We start from the raw sequence: 23,229 nt of genomic DNA, 5'->3' as shown, positions 1-23,229 counted from the left end.
GATTGACTTTTATAGGTCGAACAGCAAATAAGGATCCAATTAAAGCCTTTTACGAAAACAGGTAAGTTAATAGCAGGTCAGTAGCTGCTGCTAGGAGTGGCTTTGCTCCATGAATTTAAGAATCACTTATGTTTGACGCTTTAGGAGCTAATAGCAACCACAGTAAAGTTGGAGATGGAAGGAAGACAGGTAGTTTTTTAAGTGCCTGTGTTATCAGGTGACCTGTAAGTTGTCAGATTTATTTTGCTGTTTTACTGAACCATATAGATACAAGCTCAGTAGCCTAATCCTGTGGGAAAAGAGGGGTGAAATGTTAATTGGATGTTACTATGCTTGAATGGGACCAGTTTGGCCATGAAGCTCCTGGCAGCAGAGAGCTGGGACATATCCTGTGCCCTCTGCCCTTCACCTCTGTCATGGAAACATCTATGGCAAAAACTACAAGTACTCTTGGACCAACCTAATACTTCCAGCTTCCTGATGTCTTTCAAAGGCTAAGATACTTCCTATTAGAAATAGGCAACAGACAGACTTGAGTATGCTCACAAGAAAACAATAGCAACCAGGGTTGTACCTTTGCTTATTTGGCAATTAAAACAGATTAAATGTTTTTCTGCATGCTTGTTCAGATGTCTGGGATATTGAAGCTCCTCATTCTGTAGCATGCTGAACATGTAGACATAAAGAAATTGGCTGTGGAATCTTTAAATTTAATTTTAGTATCCTAATTTAACCTAAATTAGGATATTTAAATTTAACACAAGGACATAGGTTTTTTTGTTTGTTTTTTAAATTTTTTTGAGACGGAGTCTCACTCTGTCACCCAGGCTGGAGTGCAGTGATGTGATCTTGGCTCACTGCAGCCTCTGCCTCTGGGTTCAAGTGATTCTCCTGCCTCAGCCTCTCGAGTAACTGGGACCACAGGCAACTGCCACCATGCCTGACTAATTTTTGTATTTTTGGTAGAGATGGGGTTTCACCATGTTGGCCAGGCTGGTCTCGAACTCCTGACCTCAAGTGATCTGCTCGCCTTGGCCTCCAAAGTGCTGAGATTGCAAGAGTGAGCCACTGTGCCCAGTCTGAGCCACCGCACCTGGCTAGTATTTAAATGTTAGAACCCAGAATGCTTTTTTTTGAAGTGTTTTTTTTTTTTCCCCCGAGACAGAGTCTCTCTCTGTCACCTAGGTTGGAGTGCAGTGGCACAATCTTAGGTCACTGCAACCTCCGTCTACTGGGTTCAAGCAGTTCTCCTGCCTCAGCCCCCCCAGTTGCTGGGATTACAGGCACTTGCCACCACAGCTGGCCGATTTTTGTATTTTTAGTAGAGACGGGGTCTCACGATGTTGGCCAGGCTGATCTCGAACTCCTGACCTTAGCTGATCCACCTGCCCTGGACTCCCAAAGTGCTGGAATTACAGGCGTGAGCCACTGCACCCGGCCCTTGAACTGTTCTTTCTTTATTTTGAGTTTAATACCAAATTTAAAATAATGTTTATGTATAAAGCTCCATCTCACAGGTAGAAAATCTTTTTAAAACAATAATACCTTGCTTTCAAGGAAAAAAGGCTGTGATTGCTGCAACCTGTTCATTCAAAGGATAACTTTTTAAAAATGTATAATAATTCATTTCTTTTTTCCCCCACTTAGGGCCTACACACCTAGGAATTTATCAGCACCTGTATTTGCAACTTCACTTAACTTTGTGGAGAAGGAAAGAGATTTCAGAAAAATTAATCACGAAATGGCCAACGGTGGTAATCAGAATCTAAAGGTAAGCTCCATTGAAAACTACAGTTTTTTTCAAGTATAGATAGTCTCATATTTTTACAGTAATATTTTGGTGGTAATAGAAACCAAATTTTTGGCGATTTGAATCCTTTTTGCCTATTGTTACCAAAAGAATGATTCTTTTTATAATAAATAATCTGAGTATCTCATACAACTACGTAAATATAATATTTGAAAGTCACAGAATTTATTTTGAAATCACATTTATGTGTTTTCAAAATATTTTTTAAAATAACCATTTTGTCACTTACTTCTCTTTGTATCGTCTTCCTTCGGTTGTCGGAAAAGTCCTCTTGTTAACATTGAAAATTTCTAAGAGACTGTGTTCAGTTAGGGAGAGGAGTTTATACTGAGCATTTCCAGCTGGATCTGGAATTGTATTGAGCATTTCCAGCTGGATCTGAAACTAAGGGTCTGTAAACACTCACCCCAACCTGCCTTAGCAGCCCTTTTCCAGCCTTCCACCCTTTTTGAGGTCTTGAAATCACACAGGTTTACTTGGTGCTTCTAAATGAACTCTACTCTTGGGTTCAGGCCATTCTATCCAAATCGTACTTCTTCCTCAAAACCAAACACAAATGCTATATCCTCACTAACATTTTTCTTAACCACTCCAGCTTAAGTTATTTTTCCCCTTTGTGAGCTGTGAGAGGTATTACTGACTATGCAATTAACATGTCAATAATAACACAGTACTTTCTTTTCTTCTTAAGGATGATTGTTGTTTAACTACTGAAGTGATGTGTCTTTTCACCCCATCTGATTGTAAACTGTCTGAGAACAGAAGTTATCCCCTGTATCTCTCCGTATCTATGGTAGACCTAAATCATCATAATGATCACTATTATAATTGATCTTTAATAATTGGTTATATTTAATAATTTATTATATATAGAAAAATATCATCAGTAGCTTCTTTTTTGGCTTACCCTTTTGTAGTTATACTCATGAGTACCATATTGCCGCTTCTCTTTTTTTTTTTTTTTTTTGAAATGGAGTCTTGCTCTGTTGCCCAGGCTTGAGTGCAGTGGCACGATCTCCGCTCACTGCAAGCTTCACCTCCTGGGTTCATGCCATTCTCCTGCCTCAGCCTGCCAAGTAGCTGGGACTGCAGGTTCCCGCCACCACACCCGGTTAATTATTTTGTAGTTTTAGTAGAGACAGGGTTTCATCGTGTTAGCCAGGATGGTCTCGATCTCCTGACCCCATCATCCGCCTGCCTTGGCCTCCCAAAGTGCTGGGATTACAGGCGTGAGCCACCATGCCCAGCTGCTGCTTCTGTTTTCTTCCTCCAATTTATATTTTAAAAATAGTTTTACTCTCAGGCTTGCAGATTTTTATGTACAGATGTGATAGTGTTAATTCAGGTATTACTGAACAATTGTCACGTCAGGCATTGTGCTAGGCAACAGAAATAGAATTGTCATTCAAGAATTCGTCCTTGCGTATCATCCTTATCATTAGTTACCTTTTTTTTTTGTTTGTTTATATATTTAGGCTTAATAACCAGCTGCATATTTTAGATGCTTGGGTTAATTCTATCCTATTCTATTCTAAATTCTTTTATATGGCTATTGAATTCTTCATGGCTGGGTTTTAGCTTTTGTTTTTAGAGTCTCACTAATTTTCATTGGCAGGTGGTGGATGAGGTGTTGAAGGTAGATGATTGTGATTGTTATCCTGAATTTTCACCACCATCAAGTGAGTATTGTTTTTATATCAATTGTTGCCAAGTTAATATAATGTCTCCTAACCTTGGATGCCCTAAAATTTGCACAAGCCTTGCTTATATCCACTCTTGTTCTCCTTTACTTTATAATGCTTCTATGTTAAGAAATTGTTGAATATTTATTTGAAATCAATGCTCAGTCTTTTAATATTATTTAGTAAATGTAATTTTGGAAATTCAAATGAAAGGAAAGGAAAAGATGAAGTACATAGCTCTTTTTGACCTGCTTCTTAATTTTTTTTAGGCTGTTGTTTCTCCTTATTGAAAGTTTATTATTGCCTCCCTTCCTCCCACCTGCTAGGAGCCTGTTTAGACCTTTTTAAATCTAATTGTTCTCCCCCATAAAATTTTAATAGCTGTTTATGTACCATATGTGCATCTGTGCTTTATGTGTGAAAAGAATTGATATTGTCTCCCAATAACTAATTTTCACCCTATTGGGGGTGATATCACCCATGTTGAGAACGGATGCTGCTATAACAAAAATACCATAAACTGGATAGCTTACAAGCAACAAACATTTATTTCTCACATTTCCAGAAGCTGGGAAATTCATCATCATGATGTCAACAGATTTGATGTCTGCTGAAGGTCCTCTTCCTGGTTCATAGATGGCCATCTTTTTGCCGTGTCCTCATGTAGTAGAAGGGAGCAAGACAGCCCTCTGGGGTCTCTTTTCGTTTTCTTTTTTTTGAGACAGAGTCTTGCTCTGTTGCCCAGGCTGGAGTGCAGTGGCATGATCTGGGCTAACTGCAACCTCCGCCTCATGGGTTCAAGCAATTCTCCTGCCTCAGCCTCCCGAGTAGCTGGGATTACAGGCATGCACCACCACGCCAGGGTAATTTTTGTATTTTTAGTAGAGACAGAGTTTTGCCGCGCTGGCCAGGCTGGTGTCGAAATCTTGGCTTCAAGCAGTCCTCTCGCCTTAGCCTCCCAAAGTGCTGGGATTGCAGGCGTGTGCCACCACGCCCAGCCTGGGGTGTCTTCTTATAAGGGCACTAATCCCATGCATGAAGGGACAGCCTCATGACCTAATTCCTCCCAAAGGTTCCACCTCCTATTACCATGGCCTTGAGGATTTGGATTTCAACATGTGAATCTTGTGAGGGACACAGATGTCCAGACCATAACAGTGCTGTAGGCTAAGTCTCATTTGTTTTAAGTTGTGTGTGCTCAGTGCATGTATTTATTTACGTATCTAGTAAACACAGATACCGCAGAACCTCATTACTTGGCATCATTTGGAGATGAGGGTTCTGGAGAAGTGAATATTTTTGTGCTTCATTCATTTGTGAATCTTAATACCACCAGAGTTTGAAGAAAATCTTTCTAAAGTGTATTACATGCTTCCCTGCCTTTTAACACGAGATTTAGGAAAATACAGGTTTTCTTGATGGCTTAAGGTTGTGGTCACGCACAACAGTGACTGACCTCAAGCCTGAAAGTGTTCGTCCCAGGATTCTTAAGGTGAGATTGTTGATTTTTTAGTTAACGATCCTCTCTTTTCCCTTCTCTTGTTTGTTGGGTGGTTGGTTTTTCTTTCCATCGTTTTGCTTCTAGCAGCCATTTCTATTTTTTGCGACCTGCAGCTTCATGTTTGCTCAGGCTCAGTTAGTTCCATAGATATAGCTACTTAATAACGAGCATTTCCATTTGGTTAGCACATTAGCGTCATGACAGGGAGGGGAAACTCAGGCAGTTGTCCTACCTGATGCAATATGAAACATCTTTGAGGATAAAACTTTTTTTTTGGAAGATAGCTTTTAATGTCTTGATATTTCTCAGGCCATTATTATCATTTAATTAAATAAATTCTGTCTACCCTTCAGCATTTACATACAGGGGAAGAAATTGAGGTTCCAGGGTTAAGGTTAAGTAGTTTTGTCCAAGGTCACAGAATGGAAATCAAACTAGAATTCTTCTGCCTTTCCAAAAGCTGCTTTTGTTTTCTGAGGCCACCAAAGCCCAGGCTCATTCCGTCCTTATTACATTGGCTCTGACTTGTCTCTGTGCCCTCCCCTTAAACCTTCATCAGATGCACCCTGCTCCTCCTGCCGTACCAGTTCTTCTACACAGCTCTGAGCAGGGCTCTCCCTGCCCAAAAATATGCAATAGTTTCCTATTCCTGCCAGCAGAATAAAGCTGGGCTCACAGAGCTGCATCTGAAGCTAAGGGTCTGTAAACACTCACCTCAGCCTGCCTTAGCAGCCCTTTTCCAGCCTTCCACCCTTTTTGAGGTCTTGAAATCACACAGGTTTACTTAGTGCTTCTGAAATGAACTCTGCTCTTGGGTTCAGGCCATTCTATCCAAATCGTACTTCTTCCTCAAAACCAAACACAAATGCTATATCCTCACTAACATTTTTCTCAACCACTCCAGCTTAAGTGATTTTTCCCTTTTGTGAGCTGTGAGAGGTATTACTGACTATGCAATTAACATGTCAATAACAACACAGTACTTTCTTTTCTTCATAAGGATGATTGTTAACTACTGAAGTGATGTGTCTTTTCACCCCATCTGATTGTAAACTATCTGAGAACAGAAGTTATCCCCTGTATCTCTCCGTATCTCTGGTAGACCTAAATCATCATAATGATCACTATTATAATTGATCTTTAATAATTGATTATATTTAATAATTTATTATGTATAGAAAAATATCATCAGTAGCTTCTTTTTTGGCTTGCCGTTTTGTAGTTATACTCACATACCATATTGCCGCTTCTGTTTTCTTACTCCAGTTTATGTTTTAAAAATAGTTTTACTCCCAGGCTTGTAGATTTTTATGTACAGATTTCAGGAACAAATACTTTTATGTTCACAGGTCAGCCTCCAAAACATAAAGGAAAACAAAAATCTCGAAACAATGAATCAGAGAAGTTCAGGTATGTTTTTTCTGTAAGGTGTGTTTTTTTCCCCCTAGCGTACTCTCCCCAAGTAAAAGGAAAAAAAAAATTGTTTTTTGAGTGTTAGCTACTTTAATGTATGTAATATGATGAGTACCAAAATCCCTTTCAAATATCAAAAGCATATCTTTAGGAAATGATAATTTTTGGCTAAAGGATTATTAATCCTGGATATTAATATGTTGACTTCTGAAAGTCATGTAATATTTAATATGTCCATATTAATTTTTTAAATTCCAGAATATGTACGCTAAAAGGAAAAAGCATTGAGAGAGATATAAGATGCACATGAAACCTCCTTCCTTGCTCACCTCATTTGACCCCTCCTGCAGTCCCTTCCCTAGGGCCTCTAGGAATGCACTGTTAACAGTTTCATGACTATTGGGAAAGTTACTCTGCATATACAGCCATGGGTATGCATATTTCAGATACCCTTTTGAGTAATTATTGTTAGAGGAAAATATTTCCTAATGAATTCTGACTACTTATAAAATGAATTCTATCAAACATCCCCATGAAAATTAACTGTAGGCCGGGTGCGGTGGCTCAAGCCTGTAATCCCAGCACTTTGGGAGGCCGAGACGGGTGGATCACGAGGTCAGGAGATCGAGACCATCCTGGCTAACACGGTGAAACCCCGTCTCTACTAAAAAATACAAAAAACCAGCCGGGCGAGGTGGCGGGCGCCTGTAGTCCCAGCTACTCGGGAGGCTGAGGCAGGAGAATGGCGTGAACCCGGGAGGCGGAGCTTGCAGTGAGCTGAGATCTGGCCGCTGCACTCCAGCCTGGGTGACAAAGCAAGACTCCCTCTCAAAAAAAAAAAAAAAAAAAAAAAAAAAACGAAAATTAACTGTAATTAATTGCCTGCAACCTTTTTTTTTTTTTTTGAGATAGGGTCTTGCTCTATCACTTAGGCTGTGGTACAGTAGTGTGACCCTAGCTCACTGCAGCCTTGAACTCCTGGGCTCTAGTGATTTTTCTGCCTCAGCTCCCAAGTAGCTGGGACTACTACTGCTACTATGGTGCATGTCACTATGCCTGGGTAATTAAAAATAAATTTTTTCTAGAGACAGGGTCTTGCTCTGTTGCCCAGGCTGGTCTTGAATTCCTGGCCTCAAGTGATCCTTCTGCCTTGGCCTCCCAGAGTGCTGGCATTCCAGGCGTGTGCCTGGCCTTGCCTACTATCTTTATAGTTAATACCCCATTGCCAACAAGATATAAATTGATTACAATGTGAAATTGTAAATGTTTTAATACAGAAGTTTTTGAAGTGAATGAAAGTGATGTTGGAGAAATAGCAAAGCCATGTCTGCCACAATACACTGGTTTTCAATTTCTTCTCCATTTCTTAATCTGAATCCATAATAGATGCTTCAGGGAGAATTATTTGAATATCAAAACACTAAAAAAAGTCAGTGAAATCTCATTTCTTTTCAAAAATGGCCATTTTTGGATGCTGCTACAAAAATTAAATACAAAGCAAGGATATAGCATATTATTATGTTTTTCTATTATTTGATAGAAAAATCATGAGTCTTCTTCCCTGCCTTCCCCTGTACCCCTAAAGAAACCAGAGCTTAATACATGGTCATTTTTTGAATGCAGGATTGTAATTTTAACCTGTTTTATTAAAAAAAAATTTATTTTTCTGATATTCTGTTTCTCTTCAAACTGAACACTCCTTATTTAATAATATCTACCATATGGGATAACCACATAAAACACTTAGAGCCCTGGAACGTAGTAAATCTTCAGTGTACTTCAGCTGTCATTATTGCTGTCACCATCATTTTCATTGTTATTAGAATGACTCTGACCTACAGCTTGCTTTTTTGTCTTTTACAAAATATCTTGTGTTTCTTCCCATGTTCAGAACACAGAGCTCTTCCATTCTTCATTTGCTGCACAGTATTTTGTAATATAGCCGTATCCCCTATTTTTGTGCATTTAGGCTCTTCCTTCCTCTTTTACTCCCTCACTTTCTTTCCCTCTCTCCATCTCTCTCTTTTTCTTCTTTCTTTCCTTTGAGAGGGATAAATCATATGGTACTTCAAACATCCTTGCACATGCACCTTTGTGCACCTGTTAATGTATATTTACAATAAATACTTTGTAAATAATGTGTAGAAGTTGTTTCTATAGTGGGATTGCTGTATCAAAGGGGACGTGTAATTTTAACTTTGACAGATATTGCCAAATTGTTCTCTCAGAAAATGGGCACTGTTCACACTCCTGCTAATCTACAAGAGGGTGCGGTGTAATAAAAAATACGTGTGTTTGGTATTTGTCCCAGTTCCTGGTACAGAGCTCCCAAAGCCCATGGAATTTCCTGAATGATATGAGTATATTTTGTTACTCATCATGAGCCCCTTTCCATGTATTTGAGTTTATGCTAATGGGGTGACTCAAAGTAGTGCCTCAGATAGTTCAGGAGGAGGTCTAGTTACCATAAAGACCAAGCACCTGATTAGAGGGCTAAGACTTTCAGCCTCATACCTGACCTCCAAGGAGGGGAGGGGGGCTGGAAATTGAGGTTAGGCACCAGTGGCCAGTGGTTAATTGTACCTACATACCTACATAATGAAACCTTAGTAAAATCCTTAAAAGAGGGCTTGGGGAGCTTCTAGGTTGACGAATGCATTGATGTGCTGGGAAAGCGGCATGCCCAAGGGGAGCACAAAGCTCCTCGCACTCCCCAACCTTCCTATGCATCTCTTCCTCTAGGCTGTTTGTGAGTTGTATCCTTTATAATAAATTGGTAATAGCAAGCACTTCCTTGAGTTCCATGTGTTTTTCTAGTGAGCTTGAAGAGGGAATCATGGGAACCCTCTTATAGTCAGCAGGGCAGGAGTGTGGGTAACCTGTGTACCCCACTTGCAGCTGAAGTGAGGGCAGTCTGGTGGGACTGATTCTTTACCCTGTGAGCTCTGCGCTAACTCTGGGAGTTAGTATCAGAACTGAATTGCATTATTGCACACTCATTTTGTGTTGGACAGTTGAATTGATATGGAAAAATGACAGTATTTGGTATTGGAAAAAATCTATACATCTGATGTCAGAAGGGCTTTCAGAAAACTTCACATCAAGTGCCTCAGATTTTCTTACTCTCACCAACTTAGGGAATCAGACATTCTGAAATGCTTATATCTTATTATTAGATTTTCCCATCACATTGAACATCTTTGCACTGTTTATTGGGCACATTTATTGTTTTAGGATAATGTTGTTACTAGTGACTGCAGATCAAGGCAAATACCCCTTAATTTTTCTCTTTTTTCAAAAGCTGCTTTTCCATATTTTCTTTATAATCAATTCATCTGGTTTCCCTCCACCTCTGATTTTATAGGAATGTTTATTGAGATTGCATTGAGTATAGAAATTTCTAATAGAAATATTGCCAAAATGCCAATTCCCCCCAAAAGAATGGCCAACTTGTATGGCTTACCATTTACTCAATATTTTACATGGCCTTCAGTAAATATATTTTTTTCTTCTGTCTGTCACATTGGAGGGATGAGAGTGAACTAATATTGAAATTCTATATTTTTTTCTTTCTTTTTTTTTTAGATGATGGAGTCTTGCTCTGTCGCTCAGGCTGTAGTGCAGTGGCGTGATCTCGGCTCACTTCCACCTCTACCTCCTGAGCTCAAGTAGTTCTCCTGCCTCAGCCTCCCAAGTAGCTGGGATTACAGGCATGCACCACCACACCAGGCTAATTTTTGTATTTTTAGTAGAGACAGGATTTCACCATGTTGGTCAGGCTGGTCTCGAACACCTAACCTCAGGTGATCCACCTGCCTCGGCCTCCCAAAGTGCTGGGGTTACAGGTGTGAGCTACTGTGCCTGGCTCTATTTTTTCTTTATATGAGTAGAACTGTTTTATTTTTAAATGATTAAAAAAAATTTTTTTTTCTTTTAGTTGTAGTTCACCATTGACTTTACCAGCAGATTTGAAGAATATCTTGGAGAAACAGTTTTCTAAATCTTCCAGAGCTGCACACCAGGTAATGGAGAAGCTTTTCCAATGGAAAAAGCAAAACTCTTTGAACAAAACATTGTTCACATGAATAAAGTTCTAATCATGTACATCTCTTAAGATTTAAAAAATATAATTATTGTATTATATTGTAGTTTGTAGAGGTGGGGTCTCACTATGTTGTCCAGGTTGGTTTCAAACTCCTGGCCTCAAGCAGTTCTCCTAAAGTGTTGGGATTACAGGCGTGAGCTATCGCACCCAGCTGTTATAGACATATAATTTAATATATGTGACTGCTAAGGATCCAATCTATCACTAATTTAAATATTAACTTGATAATTATATTAGCTAGAAGTTTAACTAATGATTAACACTGTGGAGTTATTTGCTTCTCAAAGAGTTAACACTAATATTAACTTTATTTTAAAAATATTTAAACACAGTTTCATTATACTTTAAAGTCATTAAAGAACAAACTTTTATTCTTTAAATGATTTAACTTAATCAGATAATGTTGTATATAAAATTCTTTTTATGTTACTTCGTGATGGAAAATATACATTAACATGGAATAGAATCCTTGTTTCAAAATGTGGATCTTTTTTTAAGTATACATAACAGATATTTTACAAATAACTAAAATAGATTCCTAGTAATTTGCTTAAAAGCATTTTTGAGAATTTCTTATGGTTGGAGATTTTAAATTATATCTTTTTACATTGATTTTTACTGACTCTAAAAACCATGAAATACTTAAATAGATGACAGCCTGTGAAGATGAAAAGACTATTTAAATAAATATGATTCGTGTCTTTGAGCCTCTGTTTGTTCATTCAACGCAGTTTGATTGAGTCTCTCTCCATATGCTGAGGACTGAGAGAGATTGGGTGTGCAGTGATGTGATTTCAGCCTGCTCTGCTGGAGCTTTCAGGACAGATCATTTATGTTGTATTGAGGGAAGTGACTTCCAGTGAAAGCATGAGGCTGTATGGATCTTATTTCTAGACTGATAAAGAAAGCTGGGCATAGTGACACGTGCCTGTAGTCCCAGATCCTCAGGAGGCTGAGGCGAGAGGATTAGCCACTGCTCTCCAGCCTAGGCAACATAGTAAGGCCCTGAATTATTTATTTATTTATTTATTTATTTATTTATTTATTTATTATTTTCTTTTGTTTTTTTATGCCTCTCACTAGTTTGGGAGCCCTGTCTCCTTTAAAGAAGAAAGAAAAAGAATGAGAACAAGATTAAAATGGAATAAGTTTATGAAAGGCTAATAACTAGTATTTGTAGGGCTAGCACATCATCATTTGCAACTTCAAGTTCATATCTTAAAACAAGTATGACTGTCTTCGAGCTTTTAAGTTTTTGTGAGAGCTGCTCTTTTCCATGCATATTCTGGGGAGCGCTCTGCCAAACTTTGATTCATTGATTCAAAAGCCAGCAGAGGCTAGGTGCAGGGGCTCACTCCTGTAATCCCAGCACTTTGGGAGGCCAAGGCTGGCGGATCACAAGGTCAAGAGATCGAAACCATCCTGGCTAACATGGCGAAACCCCGTCTCTACTAAAAAAACAAAAAATTAGCTGGGTGTGGTGGCGCGTGCCTGTAGTCCTAGCTACTCGGGAGGCTGAGGCAGGAGAATTGTTTGAACTCCAGAGGCGGAGGTTGTAGTGAGCCGAGATCGTGCCACTGCATTGCAGCTTGGTGACAGAGCAAGACTCCATCTCAAAAAAAAAAAATAAGTAAATAAATAAAATAAAATGGCCAGCAGAAGGCTTTTGTTAATGGGTAAACAAACTGCTTTTTCTTCTGTGATTTGTGCAGTGGGGTCTCCTTTTGGATCTTCATTTTTAGGAACGGTGAGGAATACAGCATACATACTTGCATTTGCTGCCCTTTTGAATGGTGCACACATGTATAGCAAGGAGTGAGATTTTAGGCTTAATGTCTAGCCTTGCCTCTCCAATCTTTATGGAACTTTGGTGACTTACAGTTATTCCCATGTCACTAAAATATGAATTCAAATTATAATGCGTATTCAAATTGCAAAGTTTTTCTTAGTTTAAGGGTACATGATAGCAATTTTGTTTTATTTTTTTGTTCCTTATGTTATTCCTTTTGCATTTAACCTATTGTTATCTCTCCCAGTAATTTTATCTAGTTATGTTCAAATATATGTTAGGCAGGAGTACAGTTAACAATTGAAATATTTATTTCTTGCTTAGAATTAAGGTTTGTTTCAGAGCAGGATGGCAGTTGTTAAAATCTGGTAGTGATCAGAATATTGATTGTGTGTTCTTAAGTGTCTAATTGTTCTACTCCCAAACAATTTATTTTAAATGATGGCTAGTGTTTTTCATATATATTGTTAAAACTTAAAAATGCTCTCTGTTTAGTCTGGAGAGCAAGTGAGGCTTAGTGCCATGTAGTGTAAAATGAGCCACCTTTGTCACAGGCAACAGAAGAGGTGTTGCAATTAAGATGGTAAAGCAGTACATTTTCATTTTTCACTTTAAAAGTGTGCTGCTGAGAAAGGAATATGATGAATAAGGGTAGTTTGGGTATTGATTTAAACATTTTATCATTAGTTATAAAATATTACTATGAACTTGGCATCTTAAGTTTTAAATTAAAAATATGTAGATTCGGGTTACTGAAATAGAATTTCTTTTTTCCAGGATTTTGCTAATATAATGAAAATGTTGAGAAGCTTAATTCAAGATGGCTATATGGCCTTATTGGAGCAGCGTTGCCGCAGTGCCGCACAGGCCTTTACAGAGTTGCTGAACGGTTTAGATCCTCAAAAAATAAAGGTAAATTTGCCATATCATAACTTGTTTATCAATGCTAATGCACCTCAGATGAATGCAGAAGAGAACCAAGGCCTTAACTCTTTGTAGTCATATACCTAAGACCTTGCTGAGATTGGCTGAATCTACTTCAGGTTGTGGGAAGCAGGTAGTGCTCCAATTCAGACTTCACGAGTATGCTCAATAGGTGATCCATGTTTATACTCTCTCCTTGACTGTAGTTTAGGGTCATTAGAACTGACTTTTTCTCTAAATCACGGATTTCAACTCACTTTAGTCACACCTTTTCACCCAGGAAGAAAGTATAGGCACACCTCATTTCATTATGTTTTGCTTTATTGCACTTTGCAGACAATGCATTTTTTACAAATTGAAGATTTGTGACAATCCTATGTCAAGCAGGTCTGTCGGTACCAGTCTTCCGAAAGCATGTGCTCACCTTGTGTCTCTGTCACATTTTGGTAATTCTCACAATATGTCATACTTTTTCATTATCATTATCACTATATCTGTGATCAGTGATCTTTGATGTTACTATTGTAATTATTTTGGGGCACTACAACCTGTGCCTATATAAGAAAGGGAACTTAATAAATTGTGTGTGTGTGTTCTGAGTGCTCTGCCAACCAGCTGTTATCTCCACCCACTTCTTTAAGTCTCCCTGTTCCCTGAGACATGATATTGAAATTAGGCCAATTAATGACCCTACAATGGCCTCTAAGTATTCAAGTGAAAGGAAGAGTTGCACGTCTCTCACTTTAAATGAAAAACTAGAATGATTAAGCTTCGTGAGGAAGGCATGTTGAAAGCCAAGACAGGCAGAAAGTTAGTCCTCTTGTGCCAAATAGCCAAACTGTGAATGCAAAGAAAAAGTTCTTGAAGGAAATTAAAAGTGCTACTTTAATGAACACATGAATGACAAGAAAGTGAAACAGCTTTCTTGCCGATGTGGAGAGTCTTAGTGGTCTGGGTGGAAAATCAAACCAGCCATAACATTCTCTTAAGCCAGAGCCTAATCCAGAGCAAGACCATAACTCTTCTCTTCTGTGAAGGCTGAGAGAGGTGAGGAAGTTGCAGAAGAATAGTTTGAAACTAGCAGAAGTTGGTTCATGAGATTTAAGGAAAGAAGCCAATTCCATAACATAAAAGTGCAAGGTGAAGCAGCAAGTGCTGATGGAGAAGCTGCAGCAAGTTATTGAGAAGATCTAGTGAAAATCATTGATGAAGGTGGCTATGCTAAACAACAGATTGTCAATGGAGACAAAACAACCTTCTGTTGGAAGAAGATGCCATCTAGGACTTTCATAGCTAGAGAGAAGTCAATGTCTGGTTTCAAAGCTTCAAAAAGGATGGGTTCATTACTCATTAGGGGTTGATGCAGCTGGTGACCTAAGTTGAAGCCAGTGCTCATTTACTTTCCAAAAATCTGCAGGCCCTTGAGAATTATGCTAATTCACTCTGCCTGGAGCCCTAGAAATGGAACAACAAAGCATGAATGACAGCACATCTGTTGACAGCAAGGTTTACTAAGTACTTTAAGCCCACTGTTGAGACCTACTGCTAGAATAAAAGATTCCTTGCCAAATACTACTGCTCATTGACAATGCACCTGCCCAAGAGATTTGGTACGTGTACAAGGAGATGAATGTTGTTTTCATGCCTGGTAGCACATGGATCAAGGAGTCATTTTGACTTTCAAGTCTTATTATTTAAGAAACATATTTTATAAGGCTATAGCTGCCGTAGTGATTCCTCTGTTGGATCTGGACAAAGTAAATTGAAAACCTTCTGGAAAGGATCACCACTCTAGATACCATAAAGAACGTTCATGATGCATGTGAGAGATCAAAATATCAACATCAACAGGAGTTTGGAAGAAGTGAATTCCAGCCCTCATGGATGACTTTGGGGGGTTCAGGACATTAGTGGAGGAAGTCACTGCAGATGTGGTGGAACAAGCAAGAGAATTAGAAGTGGATCCTGAAGATGTGACTGAATTGCTGCAACCTCAGTATAAAACTTGCAGGGATACGGAGTTGCTTCTTACACATGAACAAAAAAAGTCATTTCTTGAAATGGAACCTACTCCTCGTGAAGATGCTGTGAATATTGTTGAAATGAGAAACTTAGTTGATCAAGCAGTGGCAGGATTTGCCACTCCAATTTTGAAAGAAGTTCTAGTGTGGGTAAAATGCTGTCAAAAAGCATCACATGTTACAGAGAAACCTTTTCTGAAAGTAAGAGTCAATCAGTACGATGGACTTCATTGTCGTCTTATTTTAAGAAATTGCTGCAGCACCTTAATTTTCAGGAACTACCACCTTGAACAGTTAGCAGTCATCAATATCAAGGCAAAACCATCCACCAACAAAAATATGTAGATGACGGGTTGATGGGTGCAGCAAACCACCACGGCACGTGTATACCTACGTAACAAACCTGCATGTTCTGCACATGTATCCCAGAACTTAAAGTATAATTTTTGAAAAAGTTTAAAAAAAGATTATGACTCAGTAAAGCCTCAGATGATCATTAGCATTTGTAGCAATAAAATCTTAAGGTGTATACATTGTTTAATAGACATAATGCTAGTACACACTTAATAAACTACAGTATCGCTTAAACATAACTTTTATATGCACTGGGTAACCCATAAGTTTGTGAGACTCACTTGATTGTGATATTTGCTTTATTGTGATGCTCCAGAGCTGAACTCACAGTATCTCTGAAGTAGCCTATAATAGCTAAGTAAATGTCTTAATCTGCCACTAGTACCCCTTATATGAAAAATAATATGACTTTAATTAGAAATTAATCTATTATGAACCGTGCCTTAAGGAACTCTGAGACAGTGATTCTGTGTTTTAAATAGCAGGATAACTGCTTTGTTGGGACAAAAATCTCTTTTCTAATTTGATTTGGCCAATCATACTGATTAGTGAGATTTTATGACAATCATTGATTAGTAAGATTGATTAGCGAGATTCTATTACACTTCTTTTTCTGTTGTGACTAGATGCAGATTGGGCAGAATTATGTTCAGATTTTTAACTGAGGCATTTTTATTGACAGCAATTGAACCTGGCCATGATTAACTATGTCTTGGTTGTCTATGGACTTGCCATTTCTCTCCTTGGAATAGGACAGCCTGAGGTAAGATTTGTAACAGTGGTAATAAACAATTAAAATGATAGTGACATACCTTATAATAGTTGTTTTCTCATTTTGACCCATTTTCTTCTCTGTACCTTCTGATAATTTTGTCTGAAATGTCTCAGTTTAATTTAGTTTGTGTTTTTAAAGAATATTTAGTTTGTTCCTATTAGAAAAAGGCTTTGCCAGGCAATCAGTGGGAATCTACTTTTTATTTGTATAAAATTAGGACATAATGTATCATGATAGATAGATTTCAGAAACATAATCTTGGGGGAAAAGCAAGTTGGAGGACATAAACATTGTGATCCCACTTATATATAATTTGGAAAATATACATAATAGTATTATATACTGTTTAAGAATTCTGTGCATCTTGTAAAAAAGTGAAAAAAATATGGATTATGTTTATATAGAATTGAAGATAATGGCTGCCTTTAGTGATGGCAGGAGGGAATGGACGTAGGGAGGTTTCATGTTATGTTGTTTTCCTAGAAAAACACAGGTAACAATGATAATGTTAATATCTCTTATTTCTAGGTAGAAAGTACTTAGGTATTGTATTATTTCTAGATTGCAGGCTTCCTATAACTGCATGTAGTCAGTGTATAGACATGAGCTCCCAGGATTTCCCTTAGTCATGCTCCTGCCTTGCTCTCCTGGAATGTTTACCTACCTATACTGTTCGGCATTATAACTTTGCTTTCTGAGGTTTTGAGTTTGCTATAAATGTTGAAATGCTCTAGAATGACCTCAAGTATAATATATAATTTGGGCTCTGTTTTTCCCTGTCTAGATGAAGGTTTAACCCTAACTTGCCACCTAGCGAGGATCTAAGTAGTCTTTTACGTTCTGTTCTCTCCCAGAAGTCGACAGTGCCCAAGGTTCATTTTCCTTGATCTCAATGTCACAGATTAATGTCTCCCATGAATGCTGTCTAATTCTATTTTCCAAGAGACAGTTGGAGACAGAACTTCATGATTTTAATTTTATTCCTGACAGAATAATAATAAATACCATATTTTACCTTATTAGAATTGAAGATATCATTTATTACATTTGTGATTTAATGTAAAATAGAATGATTTGGGAAAAAAAAAACATGTTATAGTAGAACTTACATGTTTGGAAGAATTTCATCAGAGGACAGCCCTTGCTTCAAACATTTTTAGAATGCCTCTGTTGGAACTGGCCTCAAAGCTCTATTTTGTAGTGACATTTCTTTTCTTCACTCACAGTAGGGTTACCAGTATTTCTTAGAACTGAATGTCTTTTGGATGTTTTCCAAAAACAAAATTCATTCAACTTAGTGGTTTTTCACTGTTGAGAATATTAAAAAAAGAATGTACTCTAAGTTATGTTAAGTTTTTCCTAAAGAGCTGTTTTAAAGACAGCTTTCATCCATCTTATGCCACAAAAGACTGTGATAACATCATTGGAATGGCATTCCTTCCAAGGGATTAGCACTTAATAGGATCTATGTTATGGTGTGTTTACACCATAATTAGCCTTTTTTAAAAAAACAAAAACAAAAACACGATTTGACTCTTTTTAGTATTAGCCAGCACCTGCCAGGCCCTTAGTGTGTACTGGTAAATGCTTGTAGGTTGATTGTCTGATGTGTTCAGCTGGATTGGTTTGATTGTGTCTCTGACTATCCATATGATCAGAAATTTATGTAATTCCTAAGAAAGTGAAACACAGAGGTATAATTTTGCTACAGGAATTTGGGGATATGCAGTTGTTATTTTAATATTATTTAAAAAATCAACCTTTAGGTAAAATTTATTTCAGTATTTCTCTTTGTATGTAAGTGATCATTGTTTTCACTGCTATTGAAGGAATTATCTGAAGCTGAAAACCAGTTTAAGAGGATTATTGAACACTACCCCAATGAGGGACTTGACTGCTTGGCCTACTGTGGAATTGGAAAAGTATACTTGAAAAAAAACAGGTTAGTAGAAATGACACTAATTTAAGCTGTAGGCTGGTAACTCATTTAAAATCCAATATGATAATGATCCATTTTCTGGAATTATTTTGATATTTCCTCTGTAGCACACTATCATAATTGTGATTTACTTTGAGGACCTGAATGAAATATCACTATCAATATATATATATTTTTTATTATACTTTAAGTTCTAGGGTACATGTGCACAACGTGCAGGTTTGTTACATATATATACATGTGCCATGTTGGTGTGCTGCACCAATTAACTCGTCATTTACATTAGGTATGTCTCCTAATGCTATCCCTCCCCCTTCCCCCTCCCCACAATAGGACCCGGTGTGTGATGTTCCCCTTGCTGTGTCCAAGTGATCTCATTGTTCAGTTCCCACCTATGAGTGAGAACATGTGGTATTTGGTTTTCTGTTCTTGCGATAGTTTGCTGAGAATGATGGTTTCCAGCTGCATCCATGTCCCTACAAAGACACAAACTCATCCTTTTTTATGGCTGCATAGTATTTCATGGTGTATATGTGCCACATTTTCTTAAACCAGTCTGTCACTGATGGACATTTGGGTTGATTCCAAGTCTTTGCTATTGTGAATAGTGCCACAGTAAACATACGTGTGCATGTGTCTTTATAGCAGCATGACTTATAATCCTTTGGGTATATCCCCAGTAATGGGATGGCTGAGTCAAAAGGTATTTCTAGTTCTAGATCCTTGAGGAATCACCACACTGTTTTCTACAATGATTGAACTAGTTTACAGTCCCACCTACAGTGTAAAAGTGTTCCTATTTGTCCACATCCTTTCCAGGACCTGTTGTTTCCTGATTTTTTAATGATTGCCATTCTAACTGGTGTGAGATGGTATCTCATTGTGGTTTTGATTTGCATTTCTCTGATGGCGAGTGATGATGAGCATTTTTTCATGTGTCTGTTGGCTGTACGAATGTCTTCTTTTGAGAAGTGTCTGTTCATATCCTTTGCCCACTTTTTGATGGGGTTGTTTGTTTTTTTCTTGTAAATTTGATTGAGTTCTTTATAGGTTCTGGATATTAGCCCTTTGTCAGATGAGTAGATTGCAAAAATTTTCTCCCATTCTGTAGGTTGCCTGTTCACTCTGATGGTAGTTTCTTTTGCTGTGCAGAAGCTGTTTAGTTTAATTAGATCCCATTTGTCAATTTTGGCTTTTGTTGCCGTTGCTTTTGGTGTTTTAGACATGAAGTCCTTGCCCATGCCTGTGTCCTGAATGGTATTGCCTAGGTTTTCTTCTAGGGTTTTTATGGTATTAGGTCTAACATTTAAGTCTCTAATTCATCTTGAATTAATTTTCGTATAAGGAGTAAGGAAAGGATCCAGTTTCAGCTTTCTACTTATGGCTAGCCAATTTTCCCAGCACCATTTATTAAATACACTATCAATATTAATTGTTAAAGCAAGGCCAGTCATTGCAGTTCTTGGTACTTCCTGATTTTAAATCTAGTAAGTCAGCAATATAGTAATTTGACATTAAAGATTGAATAGTGTATAATCATCTGTAGTGAGTAAATTGATACAATGTTTTTAAAATCTGATTGTTTAATTTTTTGATTTAACTATTTTTTAAAAATCTGTATAAAGATGGTTTTAAATAAGAGATATCTATGTGTTCAAAGACATAATGAGTTAGGAATAAAAGTCTCTCCTCTGAACTCTATTGTAGTTGTAATCCTTACTCACAGTTTAATATTGAAGCTGTTCTCTAAATGCCTCATGTCTCTTAGTCTTGTCTCCCTGAATGTCAGTATGTCCCCGAGGGGACAGGATTATATCTTGAGCTTTAAAAAAAGAAAATCTGTTCTGCCACTTGTACCCAGTATAGAGGTAGGTATTTTAGATTACTGTATAAAGAAATAATTGTTGACCGATTGAATATTATTTATAATTTCTAACTATCTTTCAATTTTCATTTAACTTGTTAGGGGAAATTTTGTGAGATTTTGGGGGAACCCCCCACCTCAGGCTTAGAATGTGCCTAGAACCTCCTTTATAGATTTTTTTAAATTAAAGTTTTTTTTTGGCCAGGCACAGTGGCCCACACCTGGAATCCCAGCACTTTGGGAGGCCGAGGTGGGTGAATCACCTGAGGTCAGGAATTCGAGACCAGCCTGACCAATATGGTGAAACCCCGTCTCTACTAAAAATACAAAAATTAGCCGGGTGTGGTGGTGTGCACCTGTAGTCCCAGCTACCGGGAGACTGAGGCAGGAGAATTGCTTGAACCCAGGAGGCAGAGGTTGCAGTGAGTCGAGATTGTGCCACTGCACTCTAGCCTGGGTGACAGAGCGACACTCTGTCTCAAAAAAAAAGAAAGAAAGTTTTTTTTTACTTCGTGAAATTACTGTCTGTCTTAGCTAAGCTATATTAAGGATCAAGTAGATGCAGGGAAAGTGAGGACTTAGCAAGCACCTTTACAGGATTAGCAAATGAAACTAGTTTAAAAGTTTAGTATAAATTGTTTAGGTTATAACCGTTTGATGTAGCAGTCACATGCAAATTCACAAGGTCTAGAAAAATTACTTAAATGTTTAGAATCATGGAGATTGTGCAAAACTAGAAAGTCTTTTCCATATTGAAAAGCATTTACATTTTAATTTTTGAATATTACGGTGTGGGACTGAATAGCAAATACGCTGTTTTTTGGTGTTGCAATGTGCAGTTTCTGCTTTGAAATCCTGTGATGTATGACCGTCTTACGGTGGATGGTGGTCTAGCTTTTCTGCACGTGAATCTTACTATAGCTGTAGGCAAAAATAAGTTTTTAAATTGGGAAGTCATTTCAGGATTAGAGAAGGCAGGAAAGTCTTCTCTAGTGTGAAGAGATGAATAAAGACTTGGTTAACTTTTTTTTTTGTTGAGACAGAGTTTCGCTCTTGTTGCCCAGGGTGGGGTACAATGGTGCAGTCTCGGCTCACTGCAACCTCTGCCTCCTGGAGGCAATTCTCTTGCCTCAGTCTCCCAAGTAGCTGCGATTACAGGCATGTACCACCACACCCAGCTAATTTTGTATTTTTAGTAGAGACAGGGTTTCACTATGTTGGCCAGGCTGGTTTCGAACTCCTGATCTCAGGTGATCCACCTGCCTTGGCCTCCCAAAGTGTTGAAATTACCAGCATGAGCCACTGCGCCCAGCCTTGGTTAACTTTATAATTAAGTACTTCAGTATTCGTTGAATGGACTGTGGGAATCTGTTGACATTATTTCTTCAAATCATGAATGAAATCAGAAGTAAAACATTTCATATTTATAGTTAAAGCAATTTAAATACACATTTAAATATTTGTTTTGTTAAAATAATTTACTGTTTTATGGTTGAGAGAAAACGTCCAGAATACATGATGCCTTAAAAAAAACTTTTTAGCAGAGAAATTTTTACTACCGTTGTCCTGAGTCAAATAAAATAAAAATTCCCCTATTTATGAATTATTAGTTGAAGTGGAAGTTTGCTGTTTCTGTATAAGAATCTACTTTAGTTTAGTTAATGAAACAAAGATTGAATAGATTATTCAATTTTGTGTTTCAATTGTTCGAAACTTTAAAAAGTAAGTATCAACTTTAAAAGAACTAGCGTACATTGGCCAGGCGTGGTGGCTCATGCCTGTACCAGCACTTTGGGAGGCCTAGGCGGGTGAATCATGAGGTCAGGAGTTCGGCACCAGCCTGGCCAATATGGTGAAACCCTTTCTCTACTAAAAAAATACAAAAATTAGCCGGGTGTGGTGGTGCGTGCCTGTAGTTACAGCTACTTGGGAGACTGAGGCAGAAAGAATCGCTGAACCCAGGAGGTGGGGGTTGCAGTGAGCTGAGATCGCGCCACTGCACTCCAGCCTGGGTGACAGAGTGAGACTCCATCTCAAAAACAGCAACAAAAACAACAACAACAACAAACTAGTATACACCTAGCACAATAAAGCCAGTGTCCAAGACGAGTTGTGTTTAATGTGTATTACTTTTATAGCAAAACAGCAATAGTGACTTTGTTTTTTTAAAGAAAATTTAGGTTACATTGAATATTGCTGTTCAGTGATTCAGCAAATGTATTCATCCCAGTAAGCTTGAGATCTTTGGTGACTTTTGTTGAGGGGAATGAAAATACCATTTTATATCTTTAATGCCTTTTTCATAATTTTGACTTTAGATTTCTAGAAGCTCTCAATCACTTTGAGAAAGCAAGAACCTTGATTTATCGTCTTCCTGGAGTGTTAACTTGGCCCACAAGTAATGTGATTATTGAAGAGTCTCAGCCACAAAAAATAAAGGTAACCATTTATTTTTGCAAAGTGTTTCTTACTGTGAATGCTTATCTGCATTGACTGACTCAGGTAGCAGGAGGCAGAGAAGTAGGAGCATTCCATCCCCACTTCCCTTACATGCATTTCCCCTCTACAGTCTATTGAGATTCTCTGACATTTATTGAATGTTTTCTATGTGCCAGTCCTGTACCTTCCACTTATCGTTATGCTTAATCCTTACAGCAGGCCTGTGCAGGGGGCACTGTGATCATTCCCATTTTACAGATGAGGAAGGTTAAGTTTAGAGAGGTGAAATGATGCACTCAAGGTGAAACAGCAAGCAAATCGTGGTCCTGGGACTTGAGTCCAGGCATTCTGACTTCTGAGTGTACGTGATCCTGTAGTATGCTGGACTTGGTTGTACTTAGAGGAAGGTATAGTATTGTTGTTTCATCATAAAGTTACCACAGTTACTGAGATGGTACTTGAAGATTCAGAAAAATATGAATTTAGTCTCACATCCAGAAGCATAAAGATGCTTTACTTGTTCTAGAAAGACTTATGTGTGAAATGACTGAGATAGGCTTTTACTTGTAGTGAACTCTCACATATACTCAGAACTTGATTTTGGCTGAAGCTT

General features: G+C 38.0%; 1 protein-coding gene across 1 annotated transcript in view; it reads left to right on the top strand.

The window, feature by feature from the left end:
* The window catches only part of TTC3 (tetratricopeptide repeat domain 3), a 121,000-nt gene that overhangs the window by 39,538 nt on the left and 58,233 nt on the right, over positions 1 to 23,229 (top strand). The window contains exons 13-21 of the mRNA XM_005595963.5: positions 16 to 61; positions 1,648 to 1,771; positions 3,426 to 3,489; positions 6,343 to 6,403; positions 10,344 to 10,428; positions 13,078 to 13,212; positions 16,282 to 16,362; positions 18,204 to 18,316; positions 22,496 to 22,616. Coding sequence (XP_005596020.4) covers positions 16 to 61; positions 1,648 to 1,771; positions 3,426 to 3,489; positions 6,343 to 6,403; positions 10,344 to 10,428; positions 13,078 to 13,212; positions 16,282 to 16,362; positions 18,204 to 18,316; positions 22,496 to 22,616 — 830 coding nt within the window. The remainder of the gene's footprint in view (positions 1 to 15; positions 62 to 1,647; positions 1,772 to 3,425; positions 3,490 to 6,342; positions 6,404 to 10,343; positions 10,429 to 13,077; positions 13,213 to 16,281; positions 16,363 to 18,203; positions 18,317 to 22,495; positions 22,617 to 23,229) is intronic.

Source organism: Macaca fascicularis, chromosome 3 (assembly GCF_037993035.2).
Source record: "Macaca fascicularis isolate 582-1 chromosome 3, T2T-MFA8v1.1".
NCBI classification, from domain to species: Eukaryota; Metazoa; Chordata; class Mammalia; order Primates; family Cercopithecidae; genus Macaca; species Macaca fascicularis.
Note: the sequence above shows the minus strand (reverse complement) of the source record. Positions and strands in the feature narration are given on the sequence as shown.